The sequence below is a fragment of the Betta splendens genome, chromosome 13, assembly GCF_900634795.4.
Source record: "Betta splendens chromosome 13, fBetSpl5.4, whole genome shotgun sequence".
NCBI classification, from domain to species: domain Eukaryota; kingdom Metazoa; phylum Chordata; class Actinopteri; order Anabantiformes; family Osphronemidae; genus Betta; species Betta splendens.
In genome coordinates, this window is record NC_040893.2 from 18619432 (window position 1) to 18636762 (window position 17331).

The 17331-nt window shown below is 50.8% G+C and overlaps 1 protein-coding gene across 13 annotated transcripts in view; it reads left to right on the plus strand.

Moving 5' to 3' along the window:
* nectin1b (nectin cell adhesion molecule 1b) overlaps positions 1 to 17331 on the plus strand; it is a 152306-nt gene that overhangs the window by 42073 nt on the left and 92902 nt on the right. For 5 of the 13 annotated variants that reach the window (XM_055513802.1, XM_055513807.1, XM_041073308.2 and 2 more), the window contains exon 1: positions 2049 to 2867. The exons of 2 other annotated variants lie outside the window; for them this stretch is intronic. In XM_055513802.1, coding sequence (XP_055369777.1) covers positions 2816 to 2867 — 52 coding nt within the window. In that variant the 5' untranslated portion in view covers positions 2049 to 2815. Of the gene's footprint in view, positions 1 to 2048; positions 2868 to 17331 lie in introns of those variants that run through there. 6 more of the 13 variants (XM_055513808.1, XM_055513809.1, XM_055513810.1 and 3 more) reach the window with 3 other exon arrangements.

Below are 17331 nucleotides of genomic sequence, written 5' to 3' on the forward strand. Positions count from 1 at the left end.
TGGGTCCAACCTATAATTTAGCCAGCGTTTTCCGGTGTTCATTATGGGGCAGTTCCTAAATCTCCAGCGTGGCCCGGGTCTCGCCTTGAGCTCTGGCACAAGCTGCACTTCAGATGAGCGTATCAAATTTCATCAGCGCGCCTGTAAATCAATCAACCTGGGCCGCTCGATGAAGGGGCCGCGGGAGTTAATGCAGCGGAGGCAGAAGCCGATGCTGGAGGTTTCAGGCCGCTCGTCCCATCACGGGAGCGTTTTGTCGGAGGTGAGACTCCGCCGCCGCCCACGGAGCCCTCACCGCTAGTTCATCCCCTTCGCTCAAGGCGCATTTAACGCGGTGTCCTTGAAGGAGAGGATTTTATGTTCCCTTCTTCCAACCCAAATATTCCAGGTCCATCACATTTAGACCACAACTCATGTGAGTCGCTCCAGGCAGCTGCAGCTCTGACCTTTCAAGGTTTATGAAGTAAAGTGATTATCTTCCAAATGGTAATATGTAGTGTGAAATTGGCATAGGTAATTCATACTGTATATTTTATTCATGGCTCCAAAGAGACTCCCAGTATCTTGCGTGAGAGCCATGAATTTTCACTTTGCGTGTTTGTCTTGTAGACGCTGATGCGTTCGAGCTGCGAACCACGCGCCGCATTCACTCGGCCCGATTCCGTTTTGCTAAAACCATTATTTGGGACAAGTGTGCAGCATCTTAAGCAGCAGCCGTCTCTCCTCCCTCCCCTCTTTTGCCGCTGCGTCTTTGACAGAACCAAATGTCGAGTCCTGAGTTTATCTGTGCATTTAACAGCACTGCAGCTTTGTTTATGGCGCGCGCATCCTTCACGCGGAGACCGCGGCTCGCGTTTCTGCCGGGCTCCACTTCACGCGCTGTGATTTATGTGGCCGTGCCCTCAACACACTCGGAACCTAATAACCAGTTGACCCAAAGCCTCGTTTTCATGCCAGGTATTAACTCGCCTTGTTCAGCAGATAACTTCCTGCAACCGATAGTTCGTCATCATCAAAGGCGAGATTTTAACGGCGTACGAAGCTGCCAGCGGCGCACGCGCCAACCCATCGCGTGTTATTAAGCATTTGGGTCGTGGGGATTTGTAATTGTCTGCAGAGCTACTGTCCACAAGAGGGAAGTGTTATCACATTCATTCTCATTCATTCACTACCTTTGCATGCGTGTGGAGGACAGGATGAGGTGGCTGAGGGGTGAGCGTTGGGGGGGGGGGGGGGGTACAGCGTTAGTCCTCTCTCATAGCCACAGCTGAGCCACAACCGGCTCATGACTAGAAATGTAGGAGCTACGCTCCAGTTACTGCTCTGGGTCATTGTTGAGCTTCAAACTCCTAGGAAACCTCTTGTTGTAGTGACACCGCCCCTGTTTTTAATTCACGGCCTCATCCTCCGTTGTGCAGATACGCGAGGGTGATTATTTCCTCCATGTTTTCGCTCTCGGTCGCACCCGGGCTCGTTTCAGGCTCGTGGTTCCCATGGGTTTAGGGGCTCTAATGGTTTCTTAGGGGCCGCATCTGAAACGCATTACAAAACTTCACCACTGATTTACCTCGTTTCAGTGTGTGTGTTTTGCTGCCCGCTCATTATCTGGATATTAATGACACTGGTAATTTATGGTATGTGTTTGGAGCTGTTATTTTGGCACAACATACTCAGTGGCTTGTGCCAAGCTTCGTTTCGGTTACACTTCTTCTTACCCCTTTCCTTATGAAACACAACAGTTTCTGTGGTCTGTGGCTATTTCAACATCGGCTAATTCACTCCCGCTTCCCACCCAGTTTCGTTGACGCATCTCTCTCTCTTCTCTAATTATCTCTATTTTATGCGCAATTTTATCGCCTTCTTCTCAAACTGTGTCTTTAGTGCAAAAAGTTCAGGAGCCCCCTCCCGTGTGTGTGTGTGTGTGGGGGGGGGGGGGGGGGGGGGGGGGGGGTCAGGTAGCTGCAGACCGGGCGACGGTTCTGCTTTTTGCAGGACAATCCAGGCTCCGCCCCCTCGCGTGACGTCACCCGATCCCGATCTCTCCCAGAGCGTCAGCGATAGTCAGCAACACACTGTGGCGGTGGATGAACGGGGCGGCGCGCGGAGCGGGATAAAGCTGCACTGTTTCATCCAGAGAGGAGAAAAAAGGGGGGAGCGAAAAGGGGGACGAGCCCCGGCATTTCCACACTTACACCAACTTCACCGGCCTGCGGCTGCCGAGCTTCCCGGCTGGCGGAGGCTGCGCGCGACCGGGAACTTGAGGGAATCCAGCGGCGTCGTTGCCAGAGAGACTGCGCGAGGCGCGGCGGCGCGTTTCGCAGACGGAAGCGAGGGGAAGCGTCTCCGCGCGCGGCGGAACTCCCCAAGTGTTGGAAACTTCCCAGCGCAGCATCGATCGAGGACCTCCCGCCCACTTTACCTCTGATCCGCCACTGGAAGGAAGCGGAGAGAGAGAGCTGTGCAGCCGCTGCGGCGGAGCGAGCAACAAAGGCTGAATGGTTCAAGTGGAGCCGCCGTCATAAGAAGACCTCACCAGCTCAGAGCCGAACCGCTCCTCGCCCCGGATCCCGTTTTGCGGACCCCCGTCGGGCTCCACTTTGCGCAAACTCTCCGCCGAGCAGGGAACCGCCGCAGACGCGAAATTGATGCGTGGATACGACGCGGCGAGCCGCCGATCCTCCAGTTGTGCAAAAGTCCGCCGCCGCGCGCCGAGGGAGGTCGACTAGTGGGATTTTGAGAAGTTGCATGCTTGGTCCTGGTCGAGAGTGAGCCCCGTCCGTCCAGTCCCTGAGAAGATCCGGATAGTTGAGGTGCCATGGCGCTGTGCGTGGGGATATGGATACTCCTGTTGGCGCTGCGCATCCAAGGTAAAGCCCGAGAACGGACGCGAGTCGTCTGCGCACACGCATCTGCCTCCTTCAATGTGTGCGTGCGTGCGTGTGAATGCGTGTGCGCTGCGTGATGATTTGCCATAAGACGGACTTCATTTATGCGCTAACGGGCGGATCGATGCGACCGCCTGCTTTGCGTTTTGCAACAAGAGTTGGCGCAAACGAGTTCGCAGGAAAATTGGAAAGTGCTGTGTGTTTTTGCAGTTTCAGTCCCGACGACTGCAGAATCCCCACGCGCCGCTCAGCGGTGGAGTTTGCGGGGCAGCAGGCAGGTGGCGCGTGCGGCTTCTCCGCCGTCTCGTTGTAATGGCAGATCGGAGCCACTGAGCGGTCCGCAACGATGAGCGAGACCTGTGGCCTGTGTGCTCGCGCCCGCGTCCGTCAGGTGGACACTGTAAATAATTAGAATTCGAGCTCATCCCCTTTAAGCCGCGGCTCAAACCTCCAGCCTGCGCTGTTTCCATATTCAGCCGTGATTCTCAGAGGAGTGACTCAGGGAACGGTGACATTTTTCTCTCAGCGAATTGGCCCCAGTCACACTTTGAAAATCACACTGAATACAGAATAGATTTGAGGGAGGCACCGGTGTGTGTGTGTGTGTGTGTGTGTGTGTGTGTGTTGGGCGGAGGCCGAAGCAGTGCTGGATGAATGACTGATAATGTCACGTTGATCATCGTGACATTAAAGCCTCCCAAAGTGGGTCTAATAGTTTAAATTCGAGCTTAATCGCTGCATGTGGCTCTTATTGGACGGAGCGTCGTCAATCTGCTTTTATTGACGAGCTTTAATTGGAAAACAACACCTCCCCTTGTGTTTGCGTGCGTCTGGGCTCCTGTTGTGTTGAGGCTTGGAGGCTCAGCAGCGCGTTTACTGCTTGTTTATGTTGGACCGGTGGTTCTGCTCTAAGGAGGAGATGGAAGCGGGTCGAGCGTGGTCGCACGTTCACCCAGCGCTGCGTTCAGGTGCCGGCGGACGAAGCGGCAGTTTCTGGCTGAATGTTTTGGCACGTCGGGAAGTTTTTTTTCCTCTTCCACCCAATCAACGACTAAGATGTCAAGCTTGTTCGCAGCGAGACTCCGTATGGCATCGGCGTTTAAGGCCGATAGAATACTTTGATCAAAAGCCCTGTCTGATTTACATTGAGATGATCCCTTTGCTTGTGGAGAAGATCAGGATTAACTGGTTCCCTTGGGATTCCTGGTGGAAATCCTTTGAAGCTGTTCAATCAAGGGAGTGGAAAATGTCTCAAAAATCACACTTAAAGCATCCTGCGCAGCCTAATTAAACATCATACGTACACATTTAGCTCCTATTTCTTTTTTATTGCGGCTCCAAGAAGTCAGAGGGATTATGCAGTTATTATAAAACCACACTAGCTGCATAATTCATTCTCCTCGACATGTTCATGGAGGGAAAGTTTTTATTTCAGCAGTTGTTTGGACCCGTTCCTTTTGACGTGCGAAAACAAGAATTTGGTCTTTCACCCCGAGGTTAAAGGGCGTGGCCGTAAATGCCCGCCGCCTTTGATGGCCTGATTGATCTACAGCGTGTTCCAGAGCCGGCCAACAAGTGGGAACGACCCGGCGCGCCGGAGCAGCAGCGGATCCCATTCGGACCCATCGCAGCCGCCACGAAAGCGGGTTCCCGAACAGAGACGACGCCAGGCTGCTCACCAATTAAATTATCAGATGAAAGGAACATTGAGAATAATGGATGTGTGAATAATAACAGCAGCTCGGAGCCTCCTCCAGTCCTCCACACTGAGATTTAATTGAGTGTGAATTGAGTTAGCAACCAGGTGGTTGTTTATGACTTGGCTCCATCCTGGGGTCCTGGTGCTGCACCAGCCCATATAGATATCACTGTGAGCAGTGGGATAAGGAGATTTTCCAGCTCTAATTCCTCATCTTAGTTGGATTAAACATTTGGGAAATGAACGCTGAATGGTGGACGAGCACCGACTTTGAATTGACTATTATTCAGGATTGGAAATTGTGCTGCTGTGAATTATAATCTCTGTAATAACTTGGCAGCGGCGGCTGGAATCATTGTGCTGCAGACCCCCGTTGTCAGTCATTCCAGGCAGCCTCTCGTGTGACTTCCTCTCCCATGTTGTGTAGCGAGCGTCTGTAGTTGTAGCACGACACGCCCGCGTTATTTGTGCGTCGCTGTCCTTTTCTCCCGGTTTGTTTTGGCTTTGATTTTCGCCCGACGTCCCCCGAGAGACGCCGACCACGGGTGATGTTTTCCGTTTTGTTTTGACAGACAGCTTTTTTCTTTCCAGTCTTTAGGGTTAATTGCGCCGCTAACTGCCTGATTTCTATGCACAGGCTTGTCACCGACACACAACGGCTCCTTCTGCCTCATGACGAACGGCCACACACTGTTTGTGCAGCATCGTATTTGTTGCAGATTCAAACGAAGGACACTGAAGTCCACCTTTATGCATGAATGTCACGTAATCCAGTCGGACCGACTGATTTATTGGACAGTTGGGGCGGGTCCGTTCATAAGTAGCCTGAAATAGACAATTGATCCTGAGCACTGACATACCATTTTCCCAGATAGGGCCCTGGAAGGAGTCCTGCAGTCCCCGTCGGAACGTTATGATTAGCATTTAGACTTTGATGTTTTTTCTGTCTTGTGAAGAAAACTGTAATTGCTGGCTGGTGACATTTTGCATCTCATTTGGGTGACATTTGTGATCTTGTGGAATGAAGAGAGCCACAATGGGATTGTTGGGCCTTGTTGCTCTAATCCTCGTTCCTCCGGGGAGCCTGCCTTTGGTCCGTGCCGAGGTGATGGATGGGAGACGGAGCTCCGAGTCCTGGGAGAGTAGCTTGAGGGGAGTTGACAGGAGATTAAGCTTCACTTTTCGCCATAAGAACTAATGGAGGCACTTGGCCACTTAAACTTCATCACTTGAAGAATGTAGCTCATTGTGGCTCCGCTGTCAGCTCTTTAGCAAATCCTTCCCGAAACACAGCGTGAGATGTCGTTAGGAGCCGATCCTGTTTTTTTATATCTGCTCTGATTCTGGAAATGGCGCATCCCCTCGTTAATAGAGCTCCTACTCTCAAACAAGCCATTTTTCTTTTATTGGCAAACTACTGGAAGCAGTTGTGTTTTGTTCCACACTCCACAGCAATTGATCCAGGAGGCTCTCGCTCACTTTCCTTTGTAGGTTCATGGTGCACATTTCCAGCCCCTGTGGTCTCTGCATAAAGGCCGTATATCACAAAACAGATGAATAAAATATGACGACAGGCACTGACGCTAAATAATGGAAAGGTTATGACAAAATGAAGTGTTCTCTACACGCAGAATACGCCACCAATTGTTGGAAGGTGAATGAACGTGGGTTCGAGTTGACCTCCGCCAATTGTTTGCAGTCGCTTGTTTTTATGGAGATTTTAGTCATGATAGGAAATAAATGAACATTTCAAGGCTTCTCCAGGAGCTCACAGCTCTTTTGCACGTCTCTGTGATGATGAAATAGCTTGGATTTCATTCCGCATCACTGAATGAAGCTGTTGCGGTGGTCGGCGGCCGTCTCGCTTCGTGGGAACGTGCAGTTCGGGATGGTGTGCGTGTGTGTCCCTCACGCCGCTCGTCCTGCTGGATCAGAGGGGAAAACATGCTATCAGCAAACTGCAGCTGCAATTTTATGCTTTTACGTCCTTGAGATCCTTCTGTGTTTCAACTGGAATCGCAGAATCAGCAAAGTAAGGAAAAGAGGAGAATCAATAAAGGGGATCAAATCTTGCCCTGAGCTTTTTCTGATTTGGCATTAAAACGTCGAGTCTTCTTCTTTCTGTTTAGTCGATCCTTGTCGAGGGATTAAATGGTTAAGTTCCTGTTCTGTTCCTGAGAATGAGACTGGCATTAACTGACTACACTTGCTCCATATTTTCCTTGGCGTTTGTCAGAAAGCTGTTTCAGCATGTGAGGATTGGCTTCCAATGGCTCCTGGGTTGATTGAAATCTTCTCTGAAGAAAAAGTAAATAATCTATAAGCGTTGGAGGGATCCTGACAGTCCCCGCTCCTTTAAATGGTGCTTTGCCCGCCCAGTGGCTGTCGTGGTGGGAACATTGCCGTTGAATCCATCATTTTTATGGTTTGATGCAGTCGTCTTGTATTTTTTGCCTCACCATATTGAAAAGCCATTCCGTGTCTGCGTTGGTCATGGGCAGACTCTGGATTCTTGAGATGGATAATAATTCCTGGTTCTATGTCTTTTAACGGTGCAGCTCCAACCCCCCGTTTGTGACGGACTTAACTAGTCATTTCACAGACAGCAGTTGAGCTGGTTCGCCTCCATTAAGAAGCACAGAAGTCCAGATAAGTGTTGAGCGAACAGCCTGCTGCGTCTGAGGATGAGTGGGGAAAATGGATGCTGTGTCTCGGCAGCAGAGCAACGCCGGGCGCCTGTTACCTTGATACGCGTTCATAGCGTCCCCTTGGCCGCATGGACAAACCCAACACTTCTCTGCTTCCCTCAAAGCTCTCGGTTCCTCCTGTTCCTCCAGCTGAAGATCCATTAAAGACGGGTCGGGCTCGCTGATGCACTTAGCATCTTTTCTGCTCATTTGACCCCAACAGTGCGTTGACGGGAGCTGTTCTGCAGCTTCACATTCACTCAGATTCACATCAGTTTCAACACAGTTCACTGTTGTCGGTGATATCGTGATTTCGACTGTGATTTGTTTTCCGCTAACTCTTCCAGAGCTCCTCCTTCCCGCTGCAGGCAACAGGAAGAACTGTTGTTGTTGATTTTATTGGAGATCTGTTGGGTTTTCACCACTGGGGCAACAGGTTGGGTTTCCATCCAGCAGAGACACAGTTCTGATAAACAAGTTGGTGTAATTACAAACAGGTCAGCTTATGAGACACTCAATATTTGCTCAACCTGCTTCTAACTGGCGGCCTGAACGTATCGGGCTGCCTTCAGAAACCGTATCTGTCGATCCCATTAGCAGCCGCCCAGCGCTCCCACTGCACATGCCCTCCGCTGATAAACACTCTGCAGGCTGAAATGGAATATCAGCCGGCACCACGCACTTGAATGAAAATATTGGACATTTCAGAAAATTTAGCCGTGGCTTCCATCTTAACGTTACGGGAAATGTTGGGAATCAAAGTGGGACTGAAAGTTGTGTCCTTGTGACGGAGCACCGGGGCTTTGACGAGGCCTGGAGCTGATCCGCCGGCAGAACGGCATATTTTTTTTGATTTACTTTATAAAAACGCGGGTCTGCGCCCCCCCCGATGCACCCGTCCTCCTTGTTCTCCTTGTTCTCCCACCGTTCCCTCTGTCTTCCGCCTCTGACGCTGCCGTGTGCAGACACTCTTCTTGGTTAGCGCTCGATACGAAAGGAGGATTGTTTCATGGAATGTTTCCCTTTTTAATGAGTGATGGTGTTCGCTCATTTAATATTCCGCGCTGATCTCGCTCTGGGAGCCGACAGCTCTTCAAAGCAACAGCGTGGTTGTAAATGGGAGGGGGGGCGCGCTGGTGGTGGTGATGGGGGGGTGTTGCTGCTTAGATAAAACACAAACACAGGTTTATTTCTTCTCCCTGACATATAGCTAAGCTCCCAGTGTGCTGCAGCTTGATGCAAAGCTCCTTAGTGGCCCTGTCCTGCAGACAGACGTGCAGAATGTGAGTGATAACAGGTCCGTCTGTCGGATGCGTCTCCCTGTGGGTTGGCGGCGCCTCCGCATGTGATCCACCTTAACGATAATTGCTCATTTTTGCAGGGTTGTAGGGGCGTTTCTGAGCGAATCGCGGCTGTCGTCGGTTCCTCCCTCCATCCTTTGCTGCAGCTCACGCCACGCTTTCCCGGAGCTTGTAGCTCCAGTCAGATTGAGGTCAACGTGCACGAGTGGTAGGAATTCTTCCTTGTGCCCGTTTTGTAAGCGCACACGGTTCAACTTTAGTGCGGCAGAGATGAAGATAAACACAGCGATGTCCTGCAGTTTGGCATTGATCCTTCCATTTTGTTAGCAGGGCTCATGCCAAAGCAACTAATGCAGTCAGCCATCGATTCCCCAGTTTCATGGCTGGCTGGGTTTCACTGCGATGCTACATTGTTTTCAGAAAGTCAGGTGCCAAATGACCTCCACCTCCTTCCCGTCCGTATCGTCTCTTCCGGTGTGTGTGGCCATCGGTGGATTTTGCATTGAAATGTGATAAAAGGTGGGGGTGGAGTGATCTCACCTCCACCGCTCCTCGAAGCTGGAGCCGCTTCCGTTTATCCCTTCCTCTCGATTTGCAACAGGACGAATCCATAGCAGCACTGCACCTTTTTCAACTATCGACTCGCATGCAAAGCTGTAGCGTGTGGCGCTGCTCTGCTTCCTCTATACTTATCCCCGTAAATGCAGTGCACAGTAACAATCACAATGCATCAAACACCATTAGAAAACCAGGAGGACAAGCTTTTAGTTCTGTTGATTTCATGCCTGACATTTGTTTCCAGCTGCTTATAAGAACATGGCCAAGGTGACTCATAACCGCACTGTGTACACATGCTGCACCCTCCAGACCCGAGGTCCCCATCTTAGAGAGTGCACACAGGGCTGCTGCAGTGTCCCTAATGCATTATGCTGGAGACTGACCAGGCTGGAAGCAGCGTGTCCCCAGGAGAACCAGCCGCCGGACCCGCATGTGCTTTAAAGGCATGTTTGCAAATGGACTTGAAGTATGTACGTTCACTTTGAAGGATGCAGACGACGCATGTAGTTCAGGGACCAAAGTCAAATCATGGCTGGTTGGTGGAGAATCATCATTGTTGATTTTGATCTGACCTCTGGGTTAATTCGTACTTCCTTCCCACACAAGACAATGATTGTAAAGGCAGTTGCACATAAAATACCCCCTCTGTCCTCTTTCCTTTTCCTTATCACTTCTAGCTGAATAACTTTGCCAGCGGTTTCCACATGGGAGCTTCCTCTCTGGCAGCGCGTCCTGCTTGGATTCGGGTTCGTGAGTGGACTTAACCAGTCAGGAATCTGCAGAGGGCGTTCGCACCGCTCAAGGAATCGCGCCGGGCCATTTGCTGGTTTGTCAGTTTAACTGTCAGTTTAGCCGTGAAGATGCCAGGAGTCACAATGGGCCATAAATGGAGGCCGGGGGGGTCACCGGTCCCCCATCTTCCGCCCACGTGTCGAACGTACGAGGGGCCTTTCAGTGATAAGTTATGCAGATGTGAGTGGCTACAACAACGCCCACTCGCTGACCTCAGATACGCAGTGAGGCAGAGTTGAATCCCGCTCCGTTCTCGTGCGCGAGCGCGGTAAATATTTATTTGAGACGGACACGGGGGCACGCTGTTGTTCCTGGCAGCGGGCGGCATCTATGTCAGCATTATGAAACTGGAAATAGAAGCTAAATGGGAACAAATGTTGGAATGAGAAACATGATATAGAGGCTGTTTAATACTGCAGCAAAACATTTAAATACCTTCCCTCTCACGGCCTGCAGACTCAGCCTTCAGGTTGCCAGCTGTTAAATGGTTTTACAGAAGGGCCTCAAGGAATGCGGCTCTATCTTAGATTGTGAAATAATAATAGTTTGAATGTAAAGAGGAGCAGGGGAGGTGAAGATGTGGCGCTGCGGGGGATGGGAGTGTGCAGAGGGTCACGCTGTTCCTGAAGGAGGCTTTGTTTCGGGGGTGATCTCAGTTTGCCTTGAAATAGGGTTCTTGGCTGAAGTTGTGCCACGGCACACGGGGACCGCTCGCTGGAAGAAAGGACTTGTGCAAATAAAAGCTAATTCATTTTTTCTCCAGCTCATTAGGCCTTTTTTCTGTCTCCATGCGGGAAGCCAGTAGACCCCCCCCCCCCCCCCCCCCCCCCCCCCCCCAAAACCTAGCTCATGCTCTCCATTAAAGCTAGCTTCAACAAACGCGGTGCCTGTTGCATAACTGAAGGGATATTATAAGACATAAATCAGTAAATTAAATTAAATGCCCCATAATGTGCTAAAGATCACATTGTCTGGCAAACGAGTTTAATTAAAGCCTTTCTTAATTTGAGTAATGAGTGATTCAGAAGCTCAATCAGATCTTTACTATTGACGGAGTCCAAGGCCCATGTTTCAGAAGGCATCAATGAATGGGGGGGTCTGTGGTGACACAAGGGTGTTCCTGCTCTTTGTGAAATAAAAAAAAAGAAGTTCTACCAAAGTGAGTGAAAGTGATCCAAAGGGCAGGACTGAGTCTGTGACCGGTTCCTGGGCTCCGAAGGGTTAATGGCGTCGGCTTCGCCCGTGTAGTGGAAGCTTCTGTGACCTCACCTGTGAAGAGGCTCAGAGTGACAGTGTCTTTGCCCCTGCTCTCCGTCCCTCCTCACCCCTCCCACCCCGTCGGTGTTTCATGAGGGGGGGGGTTGTTTTTGCTGGGATCACACGGAGCGTGAGTGGGCGTTGCTCCGTACGCGAACACGCACGTCCTCGCGCTGCCCGGCGGCGGCGGCAGCTTCGCGGCCCCGCTCCCTCCTCCCCCCCCACCCCCCTCGTCCTGACCCACTTTCTTTTCCCCTGCTCGTGCTCCCTCTTTAATTGCAGCGCGGCACACTGAGGCCATCTGCTCGGCCGAGGCCCGTCGCCATGGCGATACCGGGAGGCTTTTCGGATTTGCTCTGCGCTGACCAACGGGGAAATAGAGGTCAGGGAATGGGGGCAGGGTGTGGGGCTGCGACGGGGGCTGCGACGGGGGCAGCGCGGCGCTGGAAGCACACACTCGGCCGCCGCCATCCACTCCACCTGTGCGAAACGGAGCCGAGGCCAGAAACACCCTCTCACCTACGAGAGGGTGTTCAGACCGAAGGGGATGCAGGACGTGGAAATGTCAGGATTAAACCTCATCTGACATCAAAAGATGCCGGGAAAGTTCCAGTTTTAAACCTCTTGTGTGAAACTTTTTCGTATTGTGTCCACAGGCCTGGAAAGTTTCCTGAATATTACATATTACACATTTAATTACTGCTACCAGCACATTTGTAGACAATGGACTATTTGTCTTGGTTAAGATTTCTGCGCTGCCGCGGTCGGATGTGTGCTTAGTGTTGTCTCATCTGCCGGCTCTGATCACATTGAGCTTTGTTCCTTTATCCTCATGAGTGGCTTTGTGTTTTTTTGCTGCTCCTGCTTATTTCCTTTCCAATGACACGCTTCAGTGGAAAAGCATTTGTGCTGTGTTTCCAATTAACACTCGGGCGTATTTCAGCGCCGCGTCCGCTCAGCGAGGTCGCCGCTCGCTCCTCACTTCGTCAGCTGCACTTGAATTAAAGCCGCCTCGCGTGTTCTTTAAACATTTGAATATTCGCCGCCTGCTCCGTGCGATCGCTCGGCTAAATGGGTGACGGCGCCGCGCAGTGTCTTTAAACGCCTCTGATGGAGTCCTGGTATTGACCCGGAGACCCGGCCCGGAAACGCTCTGTATATTTGCTCCTCCTTTTAAAGGTCAATATTGGTAACTGTCATCTCTGAAGCAGCATTTATAGGTCAGAACCTCATTAGTAACCTGGTGGAGTTTGGATCACACGCCGCTGTCTCGCCGGTGGCGCTGCCCGGTTCCGCTCTCGGGTCCGGGTTGTGGACGCAGACAGACTGGCAGCAGGCGCCCACGACGCTCCAGCGCCACCGCTGAACACCGGTCGCCCCCTACGAGCGTGTCAGAATCCACCATCTTTGATGCAGTCGCCATCTGCATAGACGCCTCCATCACCTGCCTGTGACACAGTAACACAGGCGGCAGTGGCAGCGGAAAAGGCAGCGCTGTCAATTTAAACTCCAGCGGGTGCTTGATCTGTGAGCTGCCCAAATGTACAGTCAGAGAGGCAGCGCTGAAGTTAACAAGACAATGCACCCAGTGCCTGTAATTGGACAGGCCGCTGTTCAGCCGTGTGAGAAGAGAGGCGGTCGGTCGGACCGCTCTCAGTCAAGGTCACCGCGCCGAGTGCTGCGTGTGTTGTATTTGCTACGTGCCCCTCGTCCTATCGCAGCTTCTCCAGCTGCCGGCGCGAGGGGGGGGGGGGGGGCGCTCTCTGTGGGCGTCCTGCTGGACATTCATCAAATCATAGCATGGAAAAAGTCAGGCTTCGCGCCGCCCGTCCTGCAGACGCCGGCGCCGCGGCAACGGGTGCAGCGATGGGAATTAAACCGACGTTCCCAAGGATAATGTGGCGGCGCTGCCGTGGATGGACCCAGCTCTCGCTCAAGTGATTTTCATAGTGCTTGTTGTGCCAGAGTCCTGATTGCAGTTTGAATGGAGGCCACGCTAAAGCAGGGCTCTAATTACCCCTTCTCAAGTGCACACGCTGACTGGAAAGTGGTGTCTTTTGGTTTGTATAACAAGGGACGCCTGCCTCCCTTCTCCGCATTTGAACAGAGCTTTATTGCCACTTTTAGTATCGCCCGACTCTGAATTCTCTCCTGCAGCCGTGTCCATGGCTGCTACGCTCAGAAGCCGGCGCTAAAAAGAATTTCAGTGCCTTTTTATAGGCAGCAGGGGGAAAGAAAGGTTGTTCACTATTCAGCAGAACGCGGTCCACTCCACCATTCAGCGGGTATTTATTTTTTTATTTACCCTCCCAGTGCCATTTCGGACTCCAAACCCCCTGGAGAGTAAAATGCATTAAGCCACTCACTGTATTTACTTGTGCTGGATTGATGCTGATGTGTGAGGGCAGGCCGGGGGATGAAGGATGGGAAATTGATCATCGGTGAATGAGCGTCGGGGGGATTTCGACATCCACAACTGCTTTTCACGCGTTGAGCTCCGAGAGTCCAGGGCAGAAACCCGGTGCCATCGGAGACTCCGACTGCTCACCACATACTGTAGATGAAGACGCTCGTGTTTGTTCAGGCACGCACACTCCACAAGCTGCGCCTCCGTCCACCGTATGGGATAATTGAGTCGCCGGTCTGTTTGCAGCCGCCTACGCTTTTAGTAAAGCAGCCGTACGCATCCGCCGCCCTCGTGAAGCCACTTCCTCTGTCATGAGGAGTAGTGGCAACGTGCTCATGCATGTGACTGTGGCCTTTTCCCAAGCTACACCTCCACTTAAGCATCTATTTCCAAATAATTGGACGCTTTATAAAATTAATGATGGCACCCTTCAGGAGTTTATGGCGTTGATTCTGCACCAACTACACATGCAACTCCACTTATTCAGATCCCAAATATTTTCCCCAGATGCGTTCGGTGCCTTGCCGTCGTCTCATTTGCCTGCCTGGCTTTTATTTGGCACTCTAAATCAACACACTGGCTGCAAGACGATCCAGAGAAGCAAACGGGAAAATGTGAAAAAAAATATTTCATAGAAACATTCAGAAAATTGTCATTGTCAGTCACAGACCTCACACAAAGGAGCGATGGTAACGATCGCGGCGCGATGGAGCTGGTTAAGTACCACTGGTTGTGAAGATGGCTTCAGTCTTATTATTGGAGCGAAGTGAGCTGAAGACGAGTGGTATGATGAGGAAAACAGTCAAGTGATGGGTGGATTAGCATTTTTGCACTCCCCTCAAAAAGCTCTGTATGGAATGCTGTCATTTGGATGATAGCGTAATAATATAGGACCATTGTGGAGAGTCTGTCTATTTAGTATTGGATTGACAGTTGTGCATTTGCAAGGTAATCCCTGGAGTAAAGGTCTGGTTTATTTAACATTTACACAAAGAGCGTCTCCAAAACTAAGCGCAGCTAAGAGTCTGTATTCTGCAAATACAGTCTGAATAATGAATGATATCCTTTTAAAATTCCCTGCGAGATAAACAAAAGCCAGGAATGAAAGGCTTATCTGTGCACCTTTGAGGTTTGCCTTCCCACACACCTTGAACAGACTTCTCATCTTTCGTTTTCTTTAAATTTGAAAGGCCTGCAGAAATTTAGGAGGCGAACCAATGAAAACTACCATTAAAGGCTGAGTTATATTGTGAATTAGAGGCGTTTCAAGGATGGGTAGCAGGATCTCCCAGGCATGAATAAGCCCTTTGTGCTGCATGTGTAGACTCATTTGTTTAGCTCGTCAAGATGCAGACAGTAGCCATTTTCCTGCGGTGAATGTAAAAGAAGACTTTATGAATAACGGGAGGATTACAGGCATTACTGTTTCAGGATAATGTAAGTGTGTTCAAATCCACATAATCATTATTATTATTGTCTCTGCGTGTTTTGAGGAGCCTAAAACTTGCTCCCGCAGGTTTGAAGCCCCGATGCTGCAGAGTGGATTTGCCATAATTGTAAATCAGATTTGGTTCTCAGGTGAATTCGCAGGCTAAACAAGGGTTTCATTTAAAACACACAATTGCATTAACTTTTACAAGTACTAAAAGTTCGGCGTGAAGTATCAGCGTGTCCCTCAGTCAGGTAACGTAGCCATGGGCGACGCAGGCGACTTCCTCTACGCGTTGGCTCAGAGGCTTAATTAAATGTAGTTAATTAATATTCCTGACTGGTTATGTTTTTCAGATTGTTCGCCACTGTGATCAAACCTTAGGTTGAGGATGAATATTTATAGGAGGCTGTCAGGAACGTCAACCTCCCATGAATCAACAAGCCTTCAGGACTCTGGAGGCAGTTGATGTGCTATAAATCAAGGGCTGAGCAGGAGAGAATCCCACCAAGATGAATAAAATGCATTAGATGTGTGTAACCTTTCTGCAGGATGATGCAAATCTGGGATCTATTAAGACAAAGCTGCTGGCTCCTCCCCCTCCTGGTCCATTATTCCAGTGTGCAGCCTCCTCTCATGGTTACGTCAGCGAGCTACTACTATAGCGTCCAGCCCTGAGTGCTCGCATGTGTGTGAGTATTTTTAGCAACACACATGCGCAGGCAGAAGTCTGCGTCAGGACAGCATCAGTCAGATGCTCCTTAACGCTTTGCCCAGGATGTGTTTGTACCCAGCGCTGGGGGGGTCACGTGCTGACCTCATTATGTGCACGAGTAGGCGCTCGGCAGCATCGCTGCAGCTTCGCTCCGCGTGGCGGCGAGGCGACTTATCTCGACGCTTATGGCTAATTGATTGATTTCCTTGGCACGAACATCTCAGACAGAAACACTTTTTTTCAGCCGCTCGAGTCGGTTAGAGAGGCAGAGGGAGCGGTGAAAAATGAAAATGGGCCCCTTCTCTGAAAATGACAAGATTTAATATTTTTATCCCTAGAAAGGAGCTGACACGCTTTATTACTCTCGCCCCCGCCCATCCCTCACAGGGAGCCGGGTGCCACAGTTCTTCTGCACCGCTGTGGAAAAGCACTCTTCTAAAGGAAAAACACGCTGCTCCTCCATAAATACAGGGGTTAATGTCTTATTTACAAGCTGTAACCCCGACGGTCGACACGTTTGGCACAAGCGTCTCGCTGCCTTTTTGAGAGCGTTCAGGCAACGGAAATCCCAGACAGGCAGATTCATCTTCCGCCGTCCTCGGCCGCGCACCGCTCCCACATCCCCCGTCGTGGACCTTCAAAGATTGCAGCTGACCTGCTCCCTTGTCTGGTACATTAACTCTTGCAGCATGTGGTGCTTCACTGGAGCAGATGCCACCTGGAGAAAACAAAGCTAGCGGGCCGGGGGTTAATCACACTCATCTAGAGGTCTGTCAGGCTGCTGCCAGGTGTGCCGCACCCGGAGCGGCCGCTTGCCTTCCATTTGTTCCTGCCTTTTGACCCCCAGCTTCTCACACCAGGTGAAGAATGCGTCTGTGAACACGCGAGAATCTATTTAGAATCCTGAGTCTGCTCGTTTTTTTTTTCTCTAACCTGTTTCTTAGAATCAGAGTCGACAGAAGATGGGATTTGTGTTTCCCAGGAAAGTGAGGAATTGCATTAATGGGAGGTAACGGGACACAGACGCAGCACAGGGCCAACAAAACACAGCAAACAAATATTTCTCCTTTGGTTTTGACTGAAGCTCATCAAACAGACCCTGAAGTCTGCACAGCGTCTCCCAGGGCCAAAGCCGCGCAAATTGACAAGAACACAATCCCACTGCAGCCGCGGAGGAATCACGGAATCACAGAGCACCTTGGATTTCACACATCTGCATCATTACTGCCCTAAACACTGACGCTACTGCTATTATACTGAAACATTGTGACACTTGATCACACATAATGCTCTGGCCTGATCGTTCTGTCCTCATCCGCTCCGTCCCGACCGATGACCACTGAGTAAATACATATTCGCCAAGAAAACACAGTAATGGCTGCTCGGCTGCCTTGTGCCGTCCGCTCTGCAGCTCAGATGCTATTGCTTGTGACAGATTGTGCTCGAGTGAGGCCACAGTTGTGCATCAGCGTGTCAGGGACAATCGCTGTTACGTCCACTCTCGTGGCGTTGTGCTTGGCTTCATTTGCATTCGTCGTCAAAAGGGAACAGAGCCTGAACAGGAGTCTCCAGCGACTGGTTTTGGCAAATTGAGCTCATTT